The following is a 25409-nucleotide window of genomic DNA, read 5'->3' as shown; positions in this document are numbered from 1 at the left end:
AAGAGGGTGAAAGTGAACTTAGAGGAGAGGATATATGAAAGGAAGAGAATATATAAGATAGATGAAAGAAAGGAAAGACAATTGGACAGGGGACGAAAGGCACACCAGTGCACTTATGTACGCCCCTTACTGGCCTCTTAGGAATCTGGAGAGGTCAAGCGTGGAGAGTCTAAGGGAGAAGTGTTGGGGGTTAGGGGTTGACATTACTGAGTCCGGTAATGAGTTCCACGCTTCGATAATTCGATTGTTGAAATCATATTTTTTACAGTCAAGTTTGGAGCGGTTCGTATTAAGTTTGAATCTGTTGCGTGCTCTTGTGTTATTGCGGTTGAAGCTGAAGTCTTCTATGTTTCTAAGTACAGTAGTCATTAACCGGTAGGACGTTGCAGCATATGATCTTGTGGGCAATACTCAAATCGTGTTTTAGGCGCCGTAGTTCTAGGCTATCTAGGCCCAGGATTGTTAGTCTGTTTTCGTAGGATATTCTGTTTCGAGTGGAGGAGTGAAGGGCTGTTTCGAGTGGAGGAGTGAAGGGCTCTTCTGGTGAAATATCTTTGGACATTTTCAAGGGTGTTGATGTCTGAGATGTGGTATGGGTTCCAGAAAGATGACTTTCATGTCTAAGCCTGGACTAGAACTCACCACCTCTAAACTAGCCCCTTGACCACCAGCTCTGCCCACCAACATCTCTTTTGACCCGTCCTTCATGTAGGTTCAGATCCCCTGTTGTTCCTCTGAGAAGAATGAATCCTGAAGCCAAATGAATCCACATTGTCCTGTTGTTTATCTCTTTCACCGTCAGCCCATCAATATGCACGGCCAAGGTGCTCTGAAGCCCAGGGAACCAAATAAATGAAACATTTCTCACCTCCTGCGCCGCAAATGATAAAAACCGAGTTTTCTTTGTAGGGTTTTGCACCTCTACTCTGAGCCTGGCCCAGAAACGCACGTAACAGTCGGGCAAATTTACAGGGAAAACAGTCTTGTCTTTTCAGCGAGAGCGATTGGGTCCTGCTGTGTTTTTTTTCCACCAAGCAAACACACCTGAAACGTGAAATAATCTGAGGATGTAAAGAGCCTCATTAGTGCACAAAGCTTCTCCCGGCCTCCTCCTGGCCAAGAGCTGATAATGGGGACTATAAAGGGCTGAGTCACCCGGAGCCCTTGTTAATTTGGGTGCCTGGTTCTCCCTCTGCAAAGAAGGAGATAAGAGCTTCAAAGGGCTTTGCCCTAATCTTCTGCCAAGCCAGTGTGGCCGCCTCTTTCTTTCTTTCTTCCTTTCTTTCGTTTTTAAACTTTTTTGTTTTAAAAGCCAGAATATGGTCATCTGTCTGACCTCGCAGCAACTCAAGGACCAGACAGAAAAGTGTCTTTCTTTCTTTCTTTCTTTCCATCCCGTCCTTCCTTCCTTCCTTTTTTCTTTCCTTCCTTCCCTCTCTTCTTTCCTTCCTTCCTTCCTTCCTTCTTTCTTTCTTTCTTTCTTTCCTTCCCTTCTTTCCTTCCTTCCTTCTTTCTTTCCTCCCTTCCTTCTTTCTTTCCTCCCTTCCTTCTTTCTTCCCTTCCTTCCTTCATTCCCTCCCTTCTTTCTTTCTTTCTTTCTTTCTTTCCCTCCTTCCTTTCTTCACTTCCTTCCTTCCCTCCCTTCTTTTCTTCCTTCTTTCTCTTTCCTTCCCTCCCTCCCTCCTTTCCTTCCTTCTTTCTTCCCTTCTGTCTTTCTTTCCTTCCTTCCTTCCCTCCCTTCTTTCCTTCCTTCCTTCCTGTTTTCTTTCTTTCTTTCTTTCTTTCTTTCTTTCTTAAACCTGGGAAATTAGGGAATTATCAGGGAATTCATTTTAAAAATGGAATAAATCAGGGGGAAAAACAACTTTTTTTTTTTAAATGGATCGTGCTGCCTGGCAGAGTCAAGCAAAAATGAGCATAACTGTGGCAACAACTTGCTTCCTCAGCTACCGATCTTTCTCCATGTCTTAGCTGTTTGGTATGACGTCACCTACAACTGCTCCTTAACTAGATTGCAAGTTACAGGGAAATGTCAGGGAAATATCAGGGAATTTCAAAATGCTTTCCCCTTGGACACCCTGTTCTTTCTTTCTTTCTTTCTTTCTTTCTTTCTTTCTTTCTTTCTTTCTTTCTTTCCTTCCTTCCTTCCTTCCTTCGTCTGTCTGTCTATCTCTCTGTCTAATTTATATGCCGCCCAATGCCTCAAGGACTCTGGACAGCTTCCAACAAATAAAAACAATATTTAAAAGAACAATTGAAAGAATTTTTTTTTGTTATTATTTAAAAATAAACTTTATTTATGACCCACAAAACAAAACACAAAAGACATTTTAAAATGTTGGACGTGCCTGTAATACAATTCTAATAGTGCTTGTCTTCTATTACATAACATTGACATAATATACTGTACATCAAATTCAGAACAATGATCTTATTCAGGTTTTCTTTCCCTTTCTTTTTTTTAGACCGATCCCCTGACATTTACTCTCCAACTTTCTAACATTGATTGACTCCCTGTCTTTGCTTTTTCCTTTTTTTCTATCCAGTCATAGAACCTATCTTGTAGACGTTTCATGACCCAGCTAGGTATCAACATCAGTGCTAGAAGAGAATAGTGTTTGTAGAGAAGGAGGAAGATGCTTTGTGGAGGTGGGCGAAGGAGGAGGAGGAAATAGACTGGGGTCTCATGACCCATCCAAGTACAGTATCAGCATCAGTGCTGTTCTGCCGGGCTCTCTGGTATGAGCCTCCCGAAAATTCAAGGGTACAAATTTCAGACACACACACATGTTTGAAAATTGAAAACAATGTTCTTTATCACCAAATTCAAAAGAAACAAAGCAGCCTTTTTGTATTGCAAAGAGCACTCGTCCCAAAAACAACCTGGTAGTCTGTACAAGTCCCTTAATCAGTCCTTAAGTACTTAGCTTGCAGCTGTGAAGAAACATCACAGCCCTCCTTCTTCCACGAAGTGAAACACACACACACTTTGCTCTGCTTTGGTTTCAAAGTTGTGAAAAATCAACAAAGTCTGGAGTCAGCAAGGCAGTCCTGAAGCACAACGATCAGATAATCTCCCACAACAGCCAAACCCACACGCTGCTATTTATATCAGCAGCACTAATTACTGGAGCCCCATCCAAACACAAGTTGCCTCTCTTATCTCCTGTAATATGCCCTCAATTGGTCTCTTCTACGTATAACTCTGCGCCTGCGTGGGTCCAAAACTTCCGCATCCGAATCAACCGAAGATAATGGAGATTGGCTTCCTGGGCTGTGTGCCAAGCCCCCCTCTTCCAAGTCACTCCCACCTTCTTCTTTGTTCAAGGAAACTGAACTACGTGACTCTGTCGGCAATAAAACAGGCTTATGACATGTTGAAGTTTCCCCTGCATCCACCTCCACATTCCCTGCGGCAGGAGCTGGGCCAGAGCCAACCACAAGTGCTAGAAGGGAGGGAGTGGGGTTTAGGGAGAAGAGGAGAGATAGGAGGAGTGATGTACAGTCCTTGGTGCTACCTATATTCTGTTGTGTCTAGTTTGGGTTCAGTTTGGGGATTTTTCAGAGTCTGATTCAGAAAGTGGTTATGAATTAGTGGTAGTGCCTGATTTAGAGGCAGAAGAAGTAGGAGACCAACCTCAGGACGATTCTATGGCTTCAGATTCAAGCGAAGGAGAAGCAGATGCTAGATGGGTAAATCCTTATTTTAGAAGAGAGCAAGTGTCAGGGAAGAAATATTAAGGAGAGGAACAGGTTAATTAATTAAGTAATTAAATCATCACGTCCGGGTGTCAGAGGAAGAGAAGAGTAGAGTCGTCAACCTGCGTTAAGTAAAATGGAGGTTTCTTTCAAGCAGCTCTGAATGTAAGCTATGCCTTGTGTGCTTTTAATTGCAGTTTTTATGACTCTGGGCTAACTCTGACTAGCCATAAATCTTAGAATGACTTGTGGAATGTGTTAATAATTTTGATGTTGCATACTGAAGTTTAAGATGCACCAGTTGCGGCCCTATTTGGACCGGGACTCACTGCTCACAGTCACTCACGCCCTCATCACCTCGAGGTTCGACTACTGTAACGCTCTCTACATGGGGCTACCTTTGAAAAGTGTTCGGAAACTTCAGATCGTGCAGAATGCAGCTGCGAGAGCAGTCATGGGCTTCCCCAGGTATGCCCATGTTACTCCAACACTCCGCAGTCTGCATTGGTTGCCGATCAATTTCCGGTCACAATTCAAAGTGTTGGTTATGACCTTTAAAGCCCTTCATGGCATTGGATCAGAATATCTCCGAGACCGCCTCCTGCCGCACGAATCCCAGCGACCGATTAGGTCCCACAGAGTGGGCCTTCTCCGGGTCCCGTCAATTAAACAATGTTGGTTGGCGGGCCCCAGGGGAAGAGCCTTCTCTGTGGCAGCCCCGACTCTCTGGAACCACCTCCCCCCCAGAGATTAGAACTGCCCCTACCCTCCTTGCCTTTCGTAAACTTCTTAAAACCCACCTTTGTCGTCAGGCATGGGGGAATTGAGACATCTCCCCTGGGCCTATACAATTTATGTATGGTATGCTTGTGTGTATGTCTGCTTAATAATGGGGTTTTTTAAATATCTTAAATTGTAAATCATTAGATTTGTTATGAACTGTTTTTATTGTGTTGTGAGCCACCCCGAGTCTATGGAGAGGGGCGGCATACAAATCTAATAAATAATAATAATAATAATAAACATAAACATTACCGCTGCCGAGATGATTCAGTGTGTAACAAAGGGGGGGAAAATAAAGATGATGTATTGTTTCACAAATTATTATTATTATTTATTAGATTTGTATGCCGGCCCTCTCTGCATAGAGCAATCCTTCATTCCAATGATCAGTGGCCTTAGCTGGAGATCAGAACATATTCCATCAGAGGGAAAACCTAGGCCATTTCTCCCATTTTCAGTCGTCGCTCCGCAATTCCTCAGTCCATAGTGTTCTTACTCTTTCCCAGTAATGAGCTGCTGCCCACACTGGGGGGGACGGGGGACACACACAGTGGGCGTAGTAAGTTTATGCACTATTTATTGAATACTTAATAGTTTTTTTATTCTCTTCCCTTCTCTAGTCCCTTAGTATGATCTTTAATTATTTTTAAAATAGGAAATAAATAGTATGTTTTTACCCATAAACACTTTAATCATCTTAATCATTATCTAGAACTGAACTTTTATAGCAATGAAAGAAAATTGAGCTATTTGCCTAATCTGTTACCCTACCGAACCTTGTGGGTTCAGTACAAAACCTGAAAATGTCACTGTGCTCCTCCACAAATCATGCTGTCTATCATATGTCCTTTTTGTGGTGGTTCAAATAATGTGACTTCATAAACTGAAAAAGAGTCCAAGCACTTATCTGAAAACTTATCTTGGCCGGTAAGCCACTCCCACCCAGTCACGTGACCTTTAAGACCCCCCCCCCCGATCACGTGATTGTCAAGCCACTCCTACCTGGCCACTCCTACCCGATCACATGACCATCAAGCCACACCCACAAAACAAGCCACGCCCACCGTGTGGCCGTAAAAAATTTTGGCAGCCCATCACTGCTCTTTCCGTAAGACAGGAAATGGATTGTGGTGTTCTCACACCATCCTTCCTCCTAGTCGATTGTGGAAAGATAGAAACATAGAAGATTGAGGCAGAAAAAGACCTCATGGTCCATCTAGTCTGCCCTTATACTATTTCCTGTATTTTATCTTAGGATGGATCTATGTTTATCCCAGGCATGTTTAAATTCAGTGACTGTGGATTGACCAACCATGTCTGCTGGAAGTTTGTCAAATAATATTTTCTCACGTTACTTCTAACCTTTCCCCCAACTAACCTCAGATTGTGTCCCCTTGTTCTTGTGTTCACTTTCCTATTAAAAACACTTCCCTCCTGGACCTTATTTAACCCTTTAACATATTTAAATATTTCAATCATGTCCCCCCTTTCCCTTCTGTCCTCCAGACTACTGTATACAGATTGAGTCCATGAAGTCTTTCCTGAGAAGTTTTATGCTTAAGACCTTCCATCATTTTTGTAGCCCGTCTTTGGACCCATTCAATTTGATCAATATCTTTTTGTAGGTGAGGTCTCCAAAATTGAACACAGTATTCCAAATGTGGTCTCACAAATGCGCTCTATACAGCGGGATTACAATCTCCCTCTTCCTGCTTGTTATACCTTTAGCTATGCAGCCAAGCATCCTACTTGCTTTTCCTACCGCTGACCGCACTGTCCACCCATTTTGAGACTTACTTAGATGTCGGGCGAACCTTTCACAAATCCATTTGGCCGACCCACCCTAGCCAAAAGATATCCTGGCATCTTTAGGTCAACAGGAGGTTTGGCTGGTGGCGGGAGATTGTCTCCCATTCTTTTAAGGGTTCCAAGTTTCGGGAAAGCGAGGGTGATTTCCATTCACCCCGATTTCCATTGAAAGCTATTTAAAAGCTGCTCGGCCCTCTCCGTCTGATGTGACAATGGATACAGTGCAATTGCATAAGATGTTGCCGCTTGATTGTTCCTTCGGTTGGCCGATTTTGACAATTTGTGTTTTTTTTAAAAGAGAACAGAAAACAATGTGCTCCAAGCTAAAGGGTAATGAGGTGAGGACTTATATGGGCGGAGGTGATTTCAACACTTTAGAAAATGTCCACATATACTTTTACGAGAAGAGTCCTCCACTCCTCCACTCGCAACAGAATACCCTACGCAACTAGACTTACAATCCTCGGTTTAGAAAGCTTAGAGCTACATCGCCTTAAATACGACCTAAGCTTAGCCCATAAAATCAGATAGATAGATAGATAGATAGATAGATAGATAGATAGATAGATAGATAGATAGATAGAGATGATAGATAGAGATGATAGATAGATAGATAGATAGATAGATAGATAGACAGATAGATAGAGATGATAGATAGATAGATAGATAGATAGATAGATAGATAGATAGATAGATATAGGTGATAGATAGATAGATAGATAGATAGATAGATAGATAGATAGATAGATAGATAGATAGATAGATGATAGATAGAGAGAGGGAGAGAGAGAGAGATGAAAGATAGATAGATAGATAGATAATAATAATAATAATAATAATAATAATAATAATAATATATTAGACTTGTATGCCGCCCCTCTCCAAAGACTCGGGAGAGCTCACAACAACAATGGAACAATACAGATACAAATCTAATACTTAAAAACTGTAACTAAAACCCATTACTTTAAAAACAATTGATACTACACAATCATAACCACTCATAACTTTAATGGTCAGAGAAGGGGATTCATTAGTTGCCCCATGCCTGGCGATATAGATAGGTCTTACATCTCTTGCAGAAGGTGAGGAGGGTGGGGGCAGTTCAAATCTCCGGAGGGAGTTGATTCCAGATGGATGGGGCCGCCACAGAGAAGGCTCTTCCCCTAGGTCCCGCCAGATGACATTGTCTGGTCGACGGGACCTGGAGAAGGTCAACTTTGTGGGACCTAACCAGTTGCTGGGACTCATGTGGCAGAAGGTGGTACTGTAATGGCTGCATTCGGTGTATAAGATGCACCGACATTTCCCCCTCTTTTAGTGGGGGAAAGGTGAGTCTTATACTCTGAAAAATACAGTATTTCCATCCTGGTTTGCCTCAAATCCAGCGACGAGAAAGCTGAATGCCCAAGTTTTCACGCGGACGGCGTTGTGTTTCCAGGGCCCAAAGTGGCCGCAAAAGTTGCCAATTAAAAGAGCCAGAGAACCGGGAGGCATGTACAGAAGGCCAAGCCAAGCAATGGAGGGGACTTTTGAGACCCACTTTTGGCTATTTCAGGACGAGCGGAATAAGAACACCAAGAGGGGGGCGGACTTCCTCCCCGGCCGCCAGAGCCTTCCTGTGGTCGCGGCCTCCGCCCGTCCATCCGTCCCCAAGCGTTTCCCACCCGTCCGTGACAAAACTCTATTAATAGCAGGGAAGGGAACGGCAAGGCTGAAGGGCAGAAGTAGCAAGAGAGGGGGCTGGTCCCGAAAGGGGGATGGCTGAGGAAGGTAGTTGGGTCTATAGTAGGGATGGCGAACCGTTTTTTCCGCTCAGATGCCGAAAGAGCATGTGTGTGCACGATCGCGGATGCGCGAGTGCCCACGCCCATAATTCAATGCCTGCGGAGGGCGAAGGGTACTAAGCATTACGAAAATTATAGAAGGGGTACACATATGTCAAAAGTTTGGGAGTTTTCTATTGCATTCCTCATTTTATTCTATTTTGTTCTGTTCTATTCTATTCCCTATTCCATTCTATTCTATTTTCTATTCCCTATTTTATTTCTTTCTATTCCTCATTCCATTCCATTCTATTCCTTATTCTAGTCTATTCCTCATTCTGTTCTGTTCTGTTCTGTTCTATTCTACAGGGGGTGGACAAATAAATGGAAACACTTGACTTTTTGGAATCATAATGTTTGAACATGTTCAAATCAATTAGAACTTGACATATTTTAACATTTTTTAAAATTCTGTTATTTGATATATTTTTTTAACAGAAATTTAAGGAAATTGGTTATAACCTTCTAGAAATGGCCGACCTCTCAGACTTTCAAAGAGGCCAAATTGTTGATGCTCGAATGGCAGGCGCTAGTGTAACAGAAAGTGCTCGAATGTTCGGCGTTTCAAGAGGTCACGTCTGAAAAATCATGACTGCTTTTGAAAGAGAAGGGAAAACGTCCTCAGCCAAGCACAGGTCTGGTCGAAAGTCGAAGTTGTCTGAGAGAGACTGTCGGACTCTAAAGCGAATTGTTAGAGCGGATCGCAAGACCACAGCTCCTAAAATCACTGCAGAGCTCAATAGACATGTACAGAACCCAGTTTCCACAAAAACTGTTCGAAGGGAGCTTCACAAATCTGGATTCCACGGAAGAGCTGCAAGGTGTTTCCATTTGTTTGTCCAACCCCTCTATTCTATTCTAATTCCATTCCATTCTAATTCTATTTCATTCCATTCCACTCCACTCTTATTTCATTCCATTTCCATTCTATTCTATTCCAATGATGGCGAACCTTTTTTTCCTCGGGTGCCGAAAGAGCGTGTGTGAGTGCTGGAGAGGGTGAAAACAGCTCCCTCCTGGAGGCCTCCTGGAGGCCGGAAATGGCCTGTTTTCCAACAGTAGACTTGTGTTTCGCCCTCCACAGGCTCCAAAGGCTTCCCTGGAGCTGGAGGAGGGTAAAAACGCCCTCTTCCATCCCCCTGGAGCAGACCCGCCTGCTGTCTGTGACCGGCCTGGGGAGGTCAGTCCAAAAGCCTTGCAACATTTCCAAAAGCCGCAGGGTGGAGTCGGACGGCCTCACCACCTGCACGCAGAAGCAAAAACCGAAAAAGTGGCTGGCGCGTCGTGCCTGTTGCTCGGCTCGGAACTCTTGAAACGCCAAATATTCAGGCACTTTCTGTTACACTAGCGCCTGCCATTCGAGCACCAACAATTTGGCCTCTTTGAAAGTCTGAGAGGTCTGCCATTTCTAGAAGATTATAACCCATTTCCTTAAATTTCTGTAAAAAAAAAAAAAGATAGTTTAAAAATAACAGAATTTAAAAAAACATTAAAATATGCCAAGTTTTGTTTGATTTGAACATGTTCAAACGTTATGATGCCAAAAAGTCAAGTGTTTCCAATTTTTTGTCCAACCCCTGTAGGATTAGGTGAACAACTCTTGAGGGCTTTCTCACCTAGGTGAGAAAAGTCACGTGTTGCCGTGTAACTTGCACACGCTGCTGTGTTGAATCCTGTGTGAACTGGAGGCAGGGAGGGGGAAAGGAAAGGAAGGACCCACCCTTCTCCTCCTCTTTGAGCTGAGTCCAAGTGGACCTTCCCATGCAGAAACGGAACTGATGGAACTAGGAAACACCCGAAGCCGGCCAACTTCTCACAGCATTTATAAGATAGGAGCAACTAGGCCAACAAAACACACCAAAGTTTTCTGCTCCGCTCCAGCCTTTGCCTCGAAAACACACATACACACACAAAACAGATTTCCGGCCAAGCCTGGAAAATACGCACAAGCATTTTGGAGTTGGGTGGGGGGAGAGAGAAACAGACAGAAAATTATGATTATGATTATAATGAGTAAAAAATTGTCATTAAATAGAATCAGAATTATACACTTAGGGAAGGATTTAGAGGAGGGCGTAAGTAGAAAAGGAGAGAGAGTAGAAGGGGAGGTAGAGGAAGGAAGGAGGAGGAGAGGGTAGTAGAAAGGGAAGAAAGTAGGGAGTGGAGGTGGAATAGCCACCTGAGATAGAAAGAGGGGAGTTGGAAAAATAAATATGGAGACAGACTGAATAATAGAAATTAAAATTGTAATTTAGGTTATTGAATTATTGTTTATATGAGACAAATATACACATATGGATTGTGTTGAAAGTATATGTGATGTTATGTGTGTTGTGTTGTGTTGTGTTATGTATGTTATGTATGTTATTTATGCTATTTATTTATTTACCTCTCTATCTATCTATCTATCTATCTATCCCTCTATCTATCATTTATCTATCTATCTGTCTGTCTGTCTGTCTATCTACCTACCTATCACCTATCTGTCTGTCTGTCTGTCTATCTATCTATCTATCTATCTATCTATCTATCTTTGTTGTTGTTGTTCTTGTTCTTGTTGTTCTTGTTGTTGTTTTTTTTGTTGCTGCTGGTGGTGGTTGTTATTATTGTTGTTGTTGTTGTTATATTTGCTGCCCCGAAGCCCTCCCCCCACCTGCCAAGAGCTTCTGACGCCTGTCCATTTCTGCACACCTGTAAATTTTGTCTATAAGTATATTTTCTAGTGGAGTTAGTTGAGTTATCTTTTGGGAATAATTAGAGGACAGCATAGTAAGGAAGACTACTACTTGATAACACATATATTAACATCAGCAAAGTTGGTGTTTGCACAAACTTGGAAAAAGGAAAATATACCAGATGAAGAAATGGTGATTAGGAAAATGCTAGATTGTGCTAAATTAAGCAAATTAACATACAGATTACAGAATAAACAAAATAAAGACTACTACACAGTTTGGGGGAAATTATATAGTTGGATAGAAAAGAAAAAAGAATTGAACTAACGTTTAAGAAAAAGAATGAATCAATGGAAACAGAATTGTAAAGTATTAAGCTAATTCAGAGAGGGGCGGCATACAAATCTAAATAATAATAATAATAATAATAATAATTCATTTTGTGTGTTTTTTAATATCTGAAAGTTTGTCGGTATGTCTTGTTTTGTTTGTTCATTATTTAAAAAAAATTAAAAAATAAATTAAAAAATTGGGGCAACCCACGACCTTTTTCTAACTCTGGTTTCTCTCTCAAGGGGGCATATTAGGAGTAACCGCTGATGCTTCAACGCCTCCTCCAACAAAGCTGACGGCCACTTCTGTCGCCGCTATTACTCCTTCCAGCAAAACATCGGGCATTGTAACCACCCCGAAACTCACTTCGCCACTAGGGGCGCCCTCCAGCAAACCTACGAGCCTGCCACCCTCCCCCACTTCTCCAGCCGTGGTGGGACCCTCGAAGGGAGCTGCAACGGGGACTCCTGTCAAAACCACCGTCCCTTCTTTGGCCACAAAGCCCGGAGATACCACCAGTCCTGTCATAGCCGTCAGCGCTGCAAAGACAACGCCCTCGCGGGCAACAACGTTGGCTCCGGTGTTGCCTACCACCATCCATGCTACTTCTTCACGGGGGAGTGTTGCGAAAGACCTCACCTCCGCCAGCAAGCCTAGTATGGTGACCCCTTCTCCCGCCTTGCCTTCCTCTACAAGGCCAGTCGGATCCACAGGTACGTTGTGCCAAATCTCTGGATTATAATAATACCTTCGGGACCACCTTCTGCCGCATGAATCCCAGTGACCGATTAGGTCCCACAGAGTTGGCCTTCTCCGGGTCCCGTCGAAGAAACAATGTCTTCCGGCGGGACCCAGGGGAAGAGCCTTCTTTGTGGCGGCCCCGGCCCGCTGGAATCAACTCCCCCCGGAGATCAGGACTGCCCCCACCCTCCTTGCCCTTCGTAAACTCTTAAAAACCCACCTCTGCCGCCAGGCATGGGGAAATTGATTCCCCCTGGCCATCCCGTTTTATGTATGGTTTGTTTGGGGTGTATGAGTGCTTTTAATTAAGGGTTTTTAATTGTTTTTAATCATTGGATTTGTACTGGGCTTTGCTGTTGTGAGCTGCTCCAAGTCTTCGGAGAGGGGCAGCATACAAATCTAATAAATAAATAAATGTTGTGGTGGCCCCCAACCATAAGTCGAGCGCCAAGTCTCCCCACAGAGCTTTAAGCTAAATAATAATAATAATAATAATAATAATAATAATAATAATAATAATAATAATTCCCTGAAGCCAGGAGACTTGAAATTTGGCAACTTTAAAGACTTGTAGACTTTCAACTCCTAGAATTACCCAGCCAGCCATGGCAACTTTAAAGGCTTGTGGACTTCAACTCCCAGAGTCTTCTGTTTCACACTTTCTAGCGGCCAACTAGAGCCCACAGGGTTGGCCTTCTCCAGGTCCCCTCGGCCAAACAATGTCGACTGGCAGGGCCGTGTGGGAGAGCCTTCTCTGTGGTGGCCCCGGTTCTCTGGAACCAACTCCCCCCAGAGAATTGTACCACCCCTCCCTCCTGGCTTTCCGGAAAGCCTTAAAAACCTGGCTTTGTTCGCATGCCTAGGGTCATTGCACAACAGCATCGAGCTCTGATCTGAAATGTCACAAATGTTTTATAGGGGTTTGTAAATTGTTTTATATTGTTTATTTATTTATTTATTCATTCATTCATTCATTTGATTTTTTTGCCGCCCTTCTCCTTAGACTCAGTCAGGGCGGCTTACAACATGTTAGCAATAGCCCTTTTTAACAGAGCCAGCCTATTGCCCCCACAATCCGGGTCCTCATTTCACCCACCTCGGAAGGATGGAAGGCTGAGTCAACCTTGAGCCGGTAATGAGATTTGAACCGCTGACCTTCACATCTACAGTCAGCTTCAGTGGCCTACAGTACAGCACTCTACCTGCTGCGCCACCCCGGCTTCTTTTTTAAAAAAAATAATGTTTTCATTTTGTTGTACGCCACCCAGAGTTTAACAGGAGTTGGGCAGCTTATAAATGTTAGAAATTAAATTAGTTTGCTTGGTGCGCCAGTTGTGGCCTTATTTGGACAAGGAGTCTTTGCTCACAGTCACTCATGTCCTCAACACCTCGAGATTCAACTAGTGCAATGCTCTCTACATGGGGCAGCACAGAAATCCAATAGATGGATGGATGGATGGATGGATGGGTGGGTGGGTGGGTGGGTGGGTGGGTGGGTAGGTAAGTAGGTTGGTAGATGGTAGATTGGGGGAGAGAGAGAGATGGATAGATAGATGGAGAGATAGATAGATGGATAGATAGATAGGTAGGTAGGTAGGTAAGTAGGTAGGTAGGTAAGTAGATAGGTAGATAGGTAGGTAGGTAGGTAGATAGATAGATAGATAGATAGATAGATAGATAGATAGATAGATAGATAGGCAGGCAGGCAGGCAGGCAGGCAGGCAGGCAGGCAGGCAGGCAGGCAGGCAGGCAGGCAGGCAGGCAGGCAGGCAGGCAGGCAGGCAGGCAGGCAGGCAGGCAGACAGATGCATAGATGCATAGATGCATAGATACATAGATAGAATCCCCTTTTACGATCTCCCGATAGTCCAACTATGAAATCAACTTTAATATCCACGATAATTCGCTTAGCAACAGTGGCAAGAAAGATCGTAAAATGGAACAAAACCCACTTAACAAAACCCACTCAGTCCCATAACTTTGGGGCTCCATTGTGGTCTACCTGTCCTTTCTCTCTCTCCCTCCAGCAAAAAGCCCAGCGCCTCCACTCATTTCTGCAAAGCCTTCGGCCGTGCCGGGAGTTGTCAGTGGCCGTACAACTTTAGCAACTGTCGCGACTGCCAAAAGTGGGACAACGAGCAAAGATAAATTATCGTTGTCGCTCACCTCGCCCAAAACGTTGGTGACAACCACGATGCCCAAATCCGCAGGGTCCCCTGGAAGCTCCACGGTTCCTTCCTCCCCTAGCGGCTTTTCAGCTCGCCCGGAGTTAAAGACGACGGCTCCGGTTTTGTCCACGGGGACCTTCACTCCTCAGACCTCTGATGTCCTCTCTCCTTCCAGCCGGACAAACCTGAGTTTGGTGCAAGGACAGACTAAGGTAAGCAGATGGTCTGGGTACATAGAATAGAATAGAATGGAATGGAATGGAATAGAATAGAATATTTAGAATGGAATGGAATAGAATAGAATATTTAGAATAGAATAGAATAGAATAGAATAGAATCTTTATTTAGAATAGAATAGAGTATTTAGAATAGAATAGAATAGAATCTTTATTTAGAATAGAATAGAATCTTTATTTAGAATAGAATAGAGTATTTAGAATAGAATAGAATAGAATCGAATCTTTATTTAGAATAGAATAGAATCTTTATTTAGAATAGAATAGAATCTTTATTTAGAATAGAATAGAATAGAATGGTATCTTTATTTAGAATAGAATAGAATCTTTTTTTAAACAAAATAGAATAGAATGGAATGGAATGGAGTCTACGGAGAGGGGCGGCATACAAATCTAATAAATAAATGGAATGGAATAGAATAGAATCTTTATTTAGAATGGAACGGAACAGAACAGAACAGAATAGAATTTTATTGGCCAAGTGTGACTGGACACACAAGGAATTTGTCTTGGTGCAGATGCTCTCAGCATACATAAAATAAAATATACATTTGTCAAGAATCATGTGGTACAAGACTTAATGATTGTCATAGGGGTCAAATAAGCAATGAAGAAACAATCAATATTAATAAAAATCTTAGGATACAAGCAACAAGTAACAGTCATACAGTCCTAAGTGGGAGGAAAAGGGTGATAGAAACAATGAGAAAAAACTAGTAGTAATAGTAGTGCAGACTTAGTAAATAGTTTGACAGTGTTGAGGGAATTATTTGTTTAGTAGAGTGAGGGCGTTCGGGGAAAAACTGTTCTTGTGTCTAGTTGTCTTGGTTGCAGTGCTCTGTAGCGACGTTGAGGGTAGGAGTTGAAACAGTTTATGTCCAGGATATGAGGGGTCAGTCAATATTTTCCCCACCCTCTTTTTGACTCGTGCAGTGTACAGGTCCTCAATGGAAGGCAGGTTGGCACTAGGTATGATGCCAACAAGGTACCGAAATGTCAGTCACTGGCTAAACTATGGAAGACCTCAAACCAGATATTTGTTTTTGTTGTGGCCCAAACCGAATACACACTCACACCCATCTAATTTGTGTTTTCCCCCAGATCATTTGCCAGAAGGACATGCCCCCAAAGGAGAAGGCCATCATTCTCACCCTAAATGAGTCACGACCTTGTGTAAGTATCTCCAACAAAGCACTTGGATTATAGTTTATCTTCTATGAAAACATTTGCACTTCTTTTCCTTACACCATCTCCATAAATGCACTTGGGGAAAAGGAATCCTCCATCTGAGTATTGTATTGGCAGTTCTGTGTTAGCAAAAACTTCAGAAGAGAAGGATTTAGGGGTAGTGATTTCTGACAGTCTCAAAATGGGTGAACAGTACGGTCAGGCGGTAGGGAAAGCAAGTAGGATGCTTGGCTGCATAGCTAGAGGTATAACAAGCAGGAAGAGGGAGATTGTGATCCCATTGTATAGAGCGCTGGTGAGACCACATTTGGAATACTGTGTTCAGTTCTGGAGACCTCACCTACAAAAAGATATTGACAAAATTGAACGGGTCCAAAGATGGGCTACAAGAATGGTGGAAGATCTTAAGCATAAAACGTATCAGGATAAGTTACAGTCATACAGTCAACTTGGGAGGAAATGGGTGAAAGGAATGATGAGAAAAACTAATAGAATAGAAGTGCAGATTTAGTAGAAAGTCTGACAGTGTTGAGGGAATTATTTGTTTATTATATTTATGTTTAAGCATATTCCATTCCTGTGTAAGCATATTCCTTCTTTCTGTTCTCTTTACATAAGCAATTTTTAAGACATTATTGTCGAATCAGTATAAAAAAACACCACTGAGTTTTACCAAAAATAGCAACCCAGTATTTTAACCATTATTCTGTTGTTTTTCTCCCTATGATCCTTAAATTCCTTTTTTAAAAATTCTGACTCGTTTCTCATATTCTCTTTGTCTCATCTCTCAAAATTCTCAGGGTTTTTGTCAATCTTTTGTAATTCCAGCGTGGCTTATTTCAGTAAATCCTTTTTTTTTTTTTTGGTACTCCCAGTGTTAAAAATAAACTGCCCCCATCACTTTTCTGGTTTAGGATTTGCCTGTCTTTTGAAATGATTAAATCCTCATCCAGCGCCATTTGTCAAGTCATAATTCCATCCCTTTTCTTGTAACTCGTTTTTTTTTAACCACCCATAAGTCAGTTTCAATTTTATTTCATTGGGATTTGTTTCTGTTCTTCAAATGGCATTAAAACGAGATTATCTCCAGCTGATGTTGTGAATGATTGAATTGGATGAATGTAGATGACTTTGCATGGGTGTTTTTTAGAATTTTACTGATTTTGTATATTTCTTTTTAAATAGTTAGATTTCTACACATATATTGTTCGTATTTATTATGTTGAGTCGCTTCGAGAAAGGCGGCATAGAAATCTAATAGATAGATAGATAGATGGATGGATGGATGGATGGATGGATGGATGGATGGATGGATGGACGGACGGATGGACGGACGGACAAAAATTTCCTCTCTTTTAAGGTAGCTCTCTGGTGCCCTCTGGTGTAAACCTTCAAAATCATCTTGTCACTCAATTCGGAGTATAAACACAAATGTTTTCCCACGAGAAAGGATCCTTTCAATTAACTTCAAAGTCTTACATCAAATCCATCTGAGCTCTTAATCCGTTTAAAGTCAATGTTAATCTTCCTTTTACTGTATATGCCATTGTTGTGGCAAATCTTTAAACTTGCATTTAAAATTCTTTATTTTTTTTATTTTTTTTTAAAGGATTAAAAAAGGTGCAGATGACAGACTCAATGATTCCTCTGTAGAACTGTATCAGCAGCTCCTTGGGCAGTCTGAGCTTCCTGAAGTGTGGACCTCAACTCCCAGAATTCCCCAGCCAGCTTATCTGCTTGTCTGTCTGTCTGCCTGCCTGTATCAGCGGAGGTCATGGTCACTCTTTTGCTTGGACTATCACCTCCTAGGTCCTTCAACCCCCGTTCTTCTTCCTACAGAGCAGCTTGGAGGGAAGTCCACTGAAAGAGGCTCTTATGGAGATACTTTGCAAAGCCTTGAAGCCCAACTACAACCGGAATCGGGACGACTGTACGATTTGGCTCGCTTCGGACACGGAGGATCTGACGAGAGTGGCTGTGATCAAGACATCTGTGGAAAGTAGGTCTGGTCGTTAGTCCTGAGTAAGACTTAGACAAAAGCTGAGTGTTTTTGGCCCCTTGTAGAAAGAGCTCATGCTGAGCATAGCCGAAAGCATCTATTTCTCCTTGTGTCCTTATGGCAGGAGACTTTATAAGCAATCCTGGTCAAATGGCTGCGCAGTCTTGTTTTTGAAAAGCTACAGTCGTTGTTGTTGTTATTATTATTATTATTATTATTATTATTATTATTATTATTATTATTATTATGTCAATACAACTCAGCAAACGAGAGCACTATGCTGGATTTCATATTTCATCACCAGTCGGGCGCTTCCCAAGCACCTAGGACTGCGTGATGTAGCGGCGAATTATGTTTGCCGATCCCAGTAAAGCGGCCTTTTGCAATTGACAGGTGGAGATTTTGTCAATTCCGATGGTTTTCAAATGTCCGCTGAGATCCTTTGGCACTGTGCCCAGCATGCCAAGTACCCCTGGAACCACTTTCACTGGCTTCTGCCAGAGTCGTTGCAGCTCGATTTTTACATCTTCGTATTTCACTAATTTCTCTAGCTGCTTCTCCTCAATTCTGCTGTCTCCTGGGATTGCGATGTCGATGATCCATACTTTCTTTTTCTCCACGATCACAATGTCTGGTGTGTTATGCTTCAGAATTCGGTCAGTCTGAAGTCGGAAGTCCCACAGTAGTTTTGCTTGCTCATTTTCGACCACTTTTTCGGGATGATGATGATGATGATGATGATGATGATGATGATGATTAATTAGATGTGTATGCCGCCCCTCTCCAAAGACTCAGAGCGGCTCACAACATGCAATGTATACAGAGTACAAATCCAATATTAAAAACAGTATTTTAAACCCTTATAATAAAATCATACAACCCACATAAACCATACATAAATCATAATAGCTGAGAGGTATATTAATTTCCCCATGCCTGGTGACATAGGTGGGTTTTTAGGAGCTTACGAAAGGCAAGGAGGGTGGGGGCAGCCCTATCTCCGGGGGGGAGTTGATTCCAGAGGGCCGGGGCCGCCACAGAGAAGGCTCTTCCCCTGGGTCCCGCCAGACAGCATTGCTGGCTGGGGAACTCTGGGAGTTGAAGTCCAGATATCTTCCTGTTGCCAAGGTTGGGAAACCCCGTCCTAGAAGATGGATCTTGACAAAACGTGAATACTGGGCCCTATCTAACAAAATTAAAATCATTGTAGAGAAAAGTTAGGTTAAAAAAAAAGCCCCCATAATTATACATATAGACTGGGTGAAACCAGGCTTAATAGCATTATCAGAGGGATTCAATCAAGATCAAGGAAGGTACTAATACCACTCTACAAAGCCTTAGTCAGAAATGCTTGGATAGGGGGGATTGGACTAAATCAGTGTTTCCCAACTTTGGCCACTTGAAGATATTTGGACTTCAACTCCCAGAATTCCCCAGCGAATGCTGGCTGGGGAATTCTGGGAGTTGAAGTCCAGATATCTTCAAGTGGCCAAGGTTGGGAAACACTGGAGTAGATGACCTACAAGGTCCCTTTCAACTCTGTTTCTCTAATCTAATCCAAGTCTACTTTGCCCTTTGATCCTTTTTATCTATTTTCCTTAGCACACTTTGTGGATGAAGAATTATCCGAAGCTCTGGCTGCGAAGAAGTCAGAACTGGAGAAGGTAAGGAAGAAGTAGCTATGGACAAGGTCCAGTCTCCTGTGTTTCAACCAGGACCTGCTGTCCTTCAAATGTTGCTGAAATTACAAGACTTGCTTGGAATTAGAGTTGAGGAACATCAGAAAGACATAATGTCAAGGTTCCAGGTAGCAATCAAACTAAATCAGAGTCCCAGTCAAAGTGCTCTCCAAAATTCCAATTTATTGCCGGAGCCATCCTGGAAATCTGAATCGGTTTCTTCATTGCTTATTTGCCCCCTATGACAATCATTAAGTGTTGCACCACATGATTTTTGACAAATGCATCTGTTTTTTTATGAGAGCATCTGCACCAAGACAAATTCCTTGTGTGTCCAATCACACTTGGCCAATAAAATTCTATTCTATTCTATATAAAAAAAGAGAGAATCCCAATCCCTTTGGCTGAGGCCAACCATTGACCAGATATTCTTCCAACAGTTTGGCGTGAACAACATGACCTATGGTGGCCGACCCCTGGACACGGAGCCCAAGGACCATTTGAGCCTTCCTCTCATTATCACCATCATCTGCATGGCGGCCTCTCTGCTCCTCGTCGCTGCCATCTACGGCTGCTGCCACCAACGTATATCTCAGAGGAAGGACCAGGTAAGGCAGCTTTTTCTGACCAGGTGGAACGACATGACCTTCGTCGGGGCGGTTGGGGCTCTTTGAGCTGGGTGGTTTCCTTGCAAACATTTTTTTTAAAAAATAATTTATTTATTAAGTTAATAAAAAAGAGGAATATAAACAAAAAAAGGGGGGGAGGAGGTACAGAATCAAATGGTTTAGGAAAATAGTAGAATTGTTACATAGCAATACATAAAAGTTTATATCTCAATATTCTATTTCTTAAACTATATACATACAGGATATCCTTGTCATTACCATATATATCTTATGTTCTGACATGATCGAAACATTATTTAAATATGTTAAAGGGTTAAATAAGGTTCAGGAGGGAAGTGTTTTTAATAGGAAAGTGAACCCAAGAACAAGGGGACACAATCTGAAGTTAGTTGGGGGGAAGATCAAAAGCAACATGAGAAAATATTATTTGACTGAAAGGGTAGTAGATGCTTGGAACAAACTTCCAGCAGACGTGGTTGGTAAATCCACAGTCACTGAATTTAAACATGCCTGGGATAAACATATATCCATCCTAAGATAAAATACAAAAAATAGTATAAGGGCAGACTAGATGGACCATGAGGTCTTTTTCTGCCGTCAGTCTTCTATGTTTTTCTTTCTTTCTTTCTTTCTTTCTTTCTTTCCTTCCTTCATTTATTTATTTATTTATTTATTGGATTTGTATGCCGCCCCTCTCCGCAAACTTCTATAACACAGTCCTTTTTAGAGAATCTTTTAGTATATCCATCCTAAGATAAAATACAAAAAATAGTATAAGGGCAGACTAGATGGACCATGAGGTCTTTTTCTGTCGTCAGTCTTCTATGTTTCTATGTTTCTATCCCTGACGGTGTCTTCTTCCTTTTTTCCTTCCGTCCAGCAGCGCCTGACGGAAGAGCTGCACACCATCGAGAACGGTTACCACGACAACCCCACGCTGGAAGTGATGGAGACCTTCTCCGAAATGCAGGAGAAGAAAGTGAACTTGAACGGCGAGCTGGGAGACAGCTGGATCGTCCCCATGGACAGCCTGACCAAGGACGAACTGGATGAAGAAGAAGACACCCATTTATAAGCGGGTGGGGAGTCCGTGCGGTGGGGGTGTGCTTTGTTTTTTGTTTTTTTTTAAACGAAAGGAAAAATGGGGGCGGAGGAGGAGAAGGTGGGCGTGACAAAAGACGGACCTCCAGCCCCGCCCCGCTCTGCCCCGCCTCCCTTCAAATTTCTATCCAAGAACGGAAAACTCCAATATCTTCAGCCACAAGTGCCAATGCGTTGAAGCCAAATGGGTTGTGACGGCACCAGATGGGACGGCAAATTTTTGTGGAATTTTTATTATTATTATTATCATCATCATTGTTTCTTTTCGAACCCGTTGGCTTTCTGAGCAGAGTTATATGTACGCGCACTGATTTTTTTTCTTAAAAGGACTTCGGTGGGTCGGAGAGAGGTCGGGAATGGGGAATCCGGAGAAATAATCACAAATTGTCTTGGACAAGGAGACCCAAACAGGAAACCCTACGGGGAAGAGAACTTTTCCTGATGCCACCAGTTGTTGTTGGTTTTTTTTTCATTTCCTGAACTGGGTTTTTAGCAAAAAAGCAAGTCTCTAGTCCTCACGATGACAACCAAACGAGCTGGGTTTAAAGACAGCTTCCAATCTGTAAAAAAGAGATGCAGTTTAGAACCAGGATTTCTCAGGTAGAGAGGGTGGAAAATTATATATTTTTTCTCCAGTACGGGCTAGCTGAAGAGGGAATCTCTTATGCTGCAACACAATCCCACACGCTGATTTTTATTTTATTTTTAAAACGTCCTCATTTAATCTGCAGTGGAGGCCGAACAAGGGGTCTGGATTTGGCCCCAAAATAGGACAGACATTTGTTGAAAGTGCTCTCTCTCCCTCTCTCTTTCCAAAACTGAATATCACCCCACAAACCTTGGAGGCGTCTTCAAAAGTCTGAAAAGACAATCTCCGTTCTTGACCACTGCGTGTGACCCACAACGCTTATGCAAGCTGCCTTTGAAACACAGGCTCCAAAAAAGTTAAGGTTTGGAGAAGGGGGCCAGAGTGTGTGTGTGTTTTGGTGTGTGTGTGTGTGTTGTTGTTGTGTGTGTTAAAGTTGCAGCTCTCAGCCGGGAAGAGCAAAGCGCTTCACACTGGGATTTCAGGAAAGTGAGAAAGCACAGCAAAATTTGTAGACCACCAGCTTCTCCATCCCGAATGAAATGTGTTTGGAGATTCTCGGGTCATCGAAGTCACAGTTGTACCAAAGGTGATTTCCCCCACCCCCCAAAAAAACCTTTGGTGGTTTTTTGGGGCTTGTTTTTTTCCTTGAAGACGCTTCGCTTCTCATCATCCGAGAAGTATCTTCAGTTCTGACTTAGTGGTGGAGGACGGAAGGATTTACAATCCTTGCAATCGTCTGGTCATTAGTATTCTTTCTGGAAGTCACTGAAGCCACTTGGAGGTTTATTTGTGCCCTCGGGCTCACCCAAATTCAGTGGAACCTCTACTTAGAAACTTCATTCTTTCCGTGGTCAGGTTCTTAAGTAGAAAAGTTTGAAAGAAGAAGCCGTGGCTTCAGTGATGACTGAGGAATACATAAATCCTTCCATCCTCCACCATTCAGAACGGAAGAAATCTCTAGGACAGCGGTTCTCAGCTTCTCTAATGCTGCGACCCCTTAATACAGTTCCTCATGTTGCGGTCAGCCTCCAACATGACCAATTCTAGCACCAATTCTCCCAACAGAGCTTTAAGCTGATTGGCAGGAAGGTCAGAGCGACACCCCCACTGTAAACGCCTGATTGGTCGGATTGTCAAAATATGTTCCAAGGTGCCAGAATAGAAGCTTTAGTTCCTGTGGACTTAGGTGACCCCTGTGAAATGGTCATTTGACCCCCAAAGGGGTCCTTAACCCCAGGTTGAGGACCACTGCTCTAGGATGAGAAGTGAAACATCTTCAAGAAAAAACAAAGCCCAGTTGCCTTTTTTTGGGGGGGGGGACAACCACACATTTGGGAGGTCCACATTTAAATAAAAGGAGGAGCGAAATGCATGAGTTAGGGAAAGGGAATATTAATTGATGTGAAAGTCTGGGTGGGTTGGGTTTAATTTGCCATAAAAAAATGCTAGCAATACGAAGTCCGTCCAGACTGAAAGAATCCTATTGAAGGAGGAGGGGGTTAGTTAGTAGTGCCTTGATGTGGATCCACAATTGATGTGGAGTTATCCCCAGCTGTGGGGGGACTACAAATTGTACAGGTCTCCACGGTTCTCCACATCGTTTTCTATATAGGAACCCGATGGCTACATAGAACCATAAAGGATCTTGGGACATTGTCTAATATAGAGTTTCCCAATGTTTAAAATGTGTGGACCAACTCCAAGAATTCCCCAGGCATCTCCCCACAATCAAAACACAAGATTCTCGCAGTCTTCTTTAACTAGATTTATTGAAAGGAGGAAAGAGTTAAGTTGTAGAAAGCTTGGCGCCTGGATACCTTTATTATAACATCTAATTGATTTTTCTGTATTGGTCTTTTCAATAACCCTCCACGGTGCACTGGGGAGATGGCTATTCATGGTCAAGGAAGAATTATGGGGAAGTTTTGTACTTGTATCAGTTTTTTAACCATGATAACTTTAAGGTATTTGGACTTCAACTCCCAGAATTCCCCAGCCAGCTGCCTGAAACAAAACACAAGACTCTTGTAGTCTTCATTGACTAGATTTATTGAAAGGGGAAATGAGTTAATGGCAATAGCACTTAGACTTATATACCGCTTCACAGTGCTTTACAGCCCTCTCTAAATGGTTTACAGAGAGTCAGCCTATTGCCCCCAATAATCTGGGTCCTCATTTTACCGACCTTGGAAGGATGGAAGGCTGAGTCAACCTTGAACCTGGTGAGATTCGATCTCCCAAGCCGGTGATCAGCAGAAGTAGCTTGCAGTACTGTGCTCTAACCACTGCACCACCGAGGCTCTTGGTTAAGTTATAGAAGTTAAGTTATAGAAATCATGATCATTGGACACAGTTATTACAGCACCTCATTTATCTCGCTTTCTGGTGGAGCTTTCTTGATTCTCTCACTAACCATCCACAGCACTGGCTATTCATGGTCAAGGAAGAATATGGAAAGTTTTGAACTTGTCATATTGGTGTTTCTCACCCATGGCAACTCTAATGGATGTGGATTCCAACTCCCAGAATTCCCCAGGCACCATGGGAGTCTGCGAAATGAAGTCCACAAACCTTAACTGTTCTGTCGGGCTCTCTGGTAGATTCCTCCCAAAAATTCACAGGTACAAATTTCAGACACACACACGTTTGAAAATTCAAAACAATGTTCTTTATAATGAAAATTCACTTAAACCAAGCCCTCTTTTGGTATAGCCAAGAGCACTCGTCTCCAAACAAACTGGTAATTTGTACAAGTCCCTTATCAGTTCTGTGATACTTAGCTTGCAGCTGTGAGGCAATTCACAGTCCTTCTTCTTTCACAAAGTGAAACACACTTTGCTCTGGTTTAGTTTCAAAGCGGGGAAAAATCAGCACACAAAAGGTCAAAGTCAGTAAAGCAGTCACGAAACACAACAATCAGATAATCCTCCACAATGGCCAAACCTACAGGCTGCTATTTATAGCAGCCTCACTAATGACCACAGCCCCACCCAACCACAGGTGGCCTCCTTTTCTATGATAATAATCTCTCAGTTGTTGCTGCCTATGCATCGCTCTCCGCATGCGTGGCTGTATCATTAACTCTTGTTCTGAATGCAAGGAGGAGCTAGATAATTGATCTCCTTCTGAGCTGTCTGCCAGACTCTCCTCCTCCCTGTCACTCCTGTCTTCTTGGTCAGAGGAGCCTTCATCAGATTCCACCGGGGGCAAAACAGGCCTGCAGCATGTGGGTGTCTCCCCCACATCCACAGTCCTTGGGGCAGGAGCTGGGCCAGAGCTAACCACAACACTTAACGTTGCCAGGGTTGGAAAAAACCCCCACTTGTCATGACGTATTTGGCAACTTCTAAGATATCTTCAAAGGCTTGGAGAAACTCATAAAGTATGCCCAAGGTAACAGAGGCCAGCCAACTCAGGGCTTATATTTTTTTGCAAACATCAGCTTTTGCTGATATCCTCAAATAACCTGCTGGCGCTCGCCTTTTGGGTTGGTTTTGGGGGCTTTTTGCAAGCAAGGGAGACTTTTCCAATTGGCTTAATAACCCTCCTGAACTTCTGAACGCTCAGTGGCTGTTCTCAAGAGGAATCGGTTGGGAACCTGGCCAGAATAGAAGAGAAAAGAAAGAAAAAAATTAATGCTACAACTGAAAATTGCTGAATTCTGCTTTTTAAAACAGAGCAGCATTCTGAAAAATGAACCTTAAAATGAAGGCCACCTTTTCATTGGAATTAAGGATCCTGGTTTTTATGGGAGGGAAATTATTTATTATTTTATTTTATTTATTATTTAGATTTGTATGCCGCCCCTCTCCGCGAACTCGGGGCGGCTCACAACAAAAAATATAAACAATCGTACAAATCCAAATAAATTCAATAAATTTAAGTATTTAAAATAGTTTTAAAAAGAACCCCACTATATTAACAAGCACACACACAAACATACCATACATAAAT

At 42.6% G+C, this 25409-nt stretch overlaps 1 protein-coding gene across 2 annotated transcripts in view; it reads left to right on the top strand.

The window, feature by feature from the left end:
* PODXL (podocalyxin like) overlaps window positions 1-21316 on the top strand; it is a 46884-nt gene extending 25568 nt beyond the window's left edge. Inside the window, exons 2-8 of one of the 2 annotated variants that reach the window (XM_070754440.1) lie at window positions 11368-11838; window positions 13894-14246; window positions 15372-15443; window positions 17298-17457; window positions 19060-19121; window positions 19577-19744; window positions 20646-21316. In XM_070754440.1, coding sequence (XP_070610541.1) covers window positions 11368-11838; window positions 13894-14246; window positions 15372-15443; window positions 17298-17457; window positions 19060-19121; window positions 19577-19744; window positions 20646-20840 — 1481 coding nt within the window. In that variant the 3' untranslated portion in view covers window positions 20841-21316. The remainder of the gene's footprint in view (window positions 1-11367; window positions 11839-13893; window positions 14247-15371; window positions 15444-17297; window positions 17458-19059; window positions 19122-19576; window positions 19745-20645) is intronic. The other variant, XM_070754441.1, reaches the window with a different exon arrangement.
* Window positions 21317-25409: the final 4093 nt, after the last annotated feature.

Source organism: Erythrolamprus reginae, chromosome 6, assembly GCF_031021105.1.
Source record: "Erythrolamprus reginae isolate rEryReg1 chromosome 6, rEryReg1.hap1, whole genome shotgun sequence".
NCBI classification, from domain to species: domain Eukaryota; kingdom Metazoa; phylum Chordata; class Lepidosauria; order Squamata; family Dipsadidae; genus Erythrolamprus; species Erythrolamprus reginae.
The sequence above is the reverse complement of the archived record's forward strand: the minus strand, read 5'-3'. Positions and strand labels throughout refer to the sequence as shown.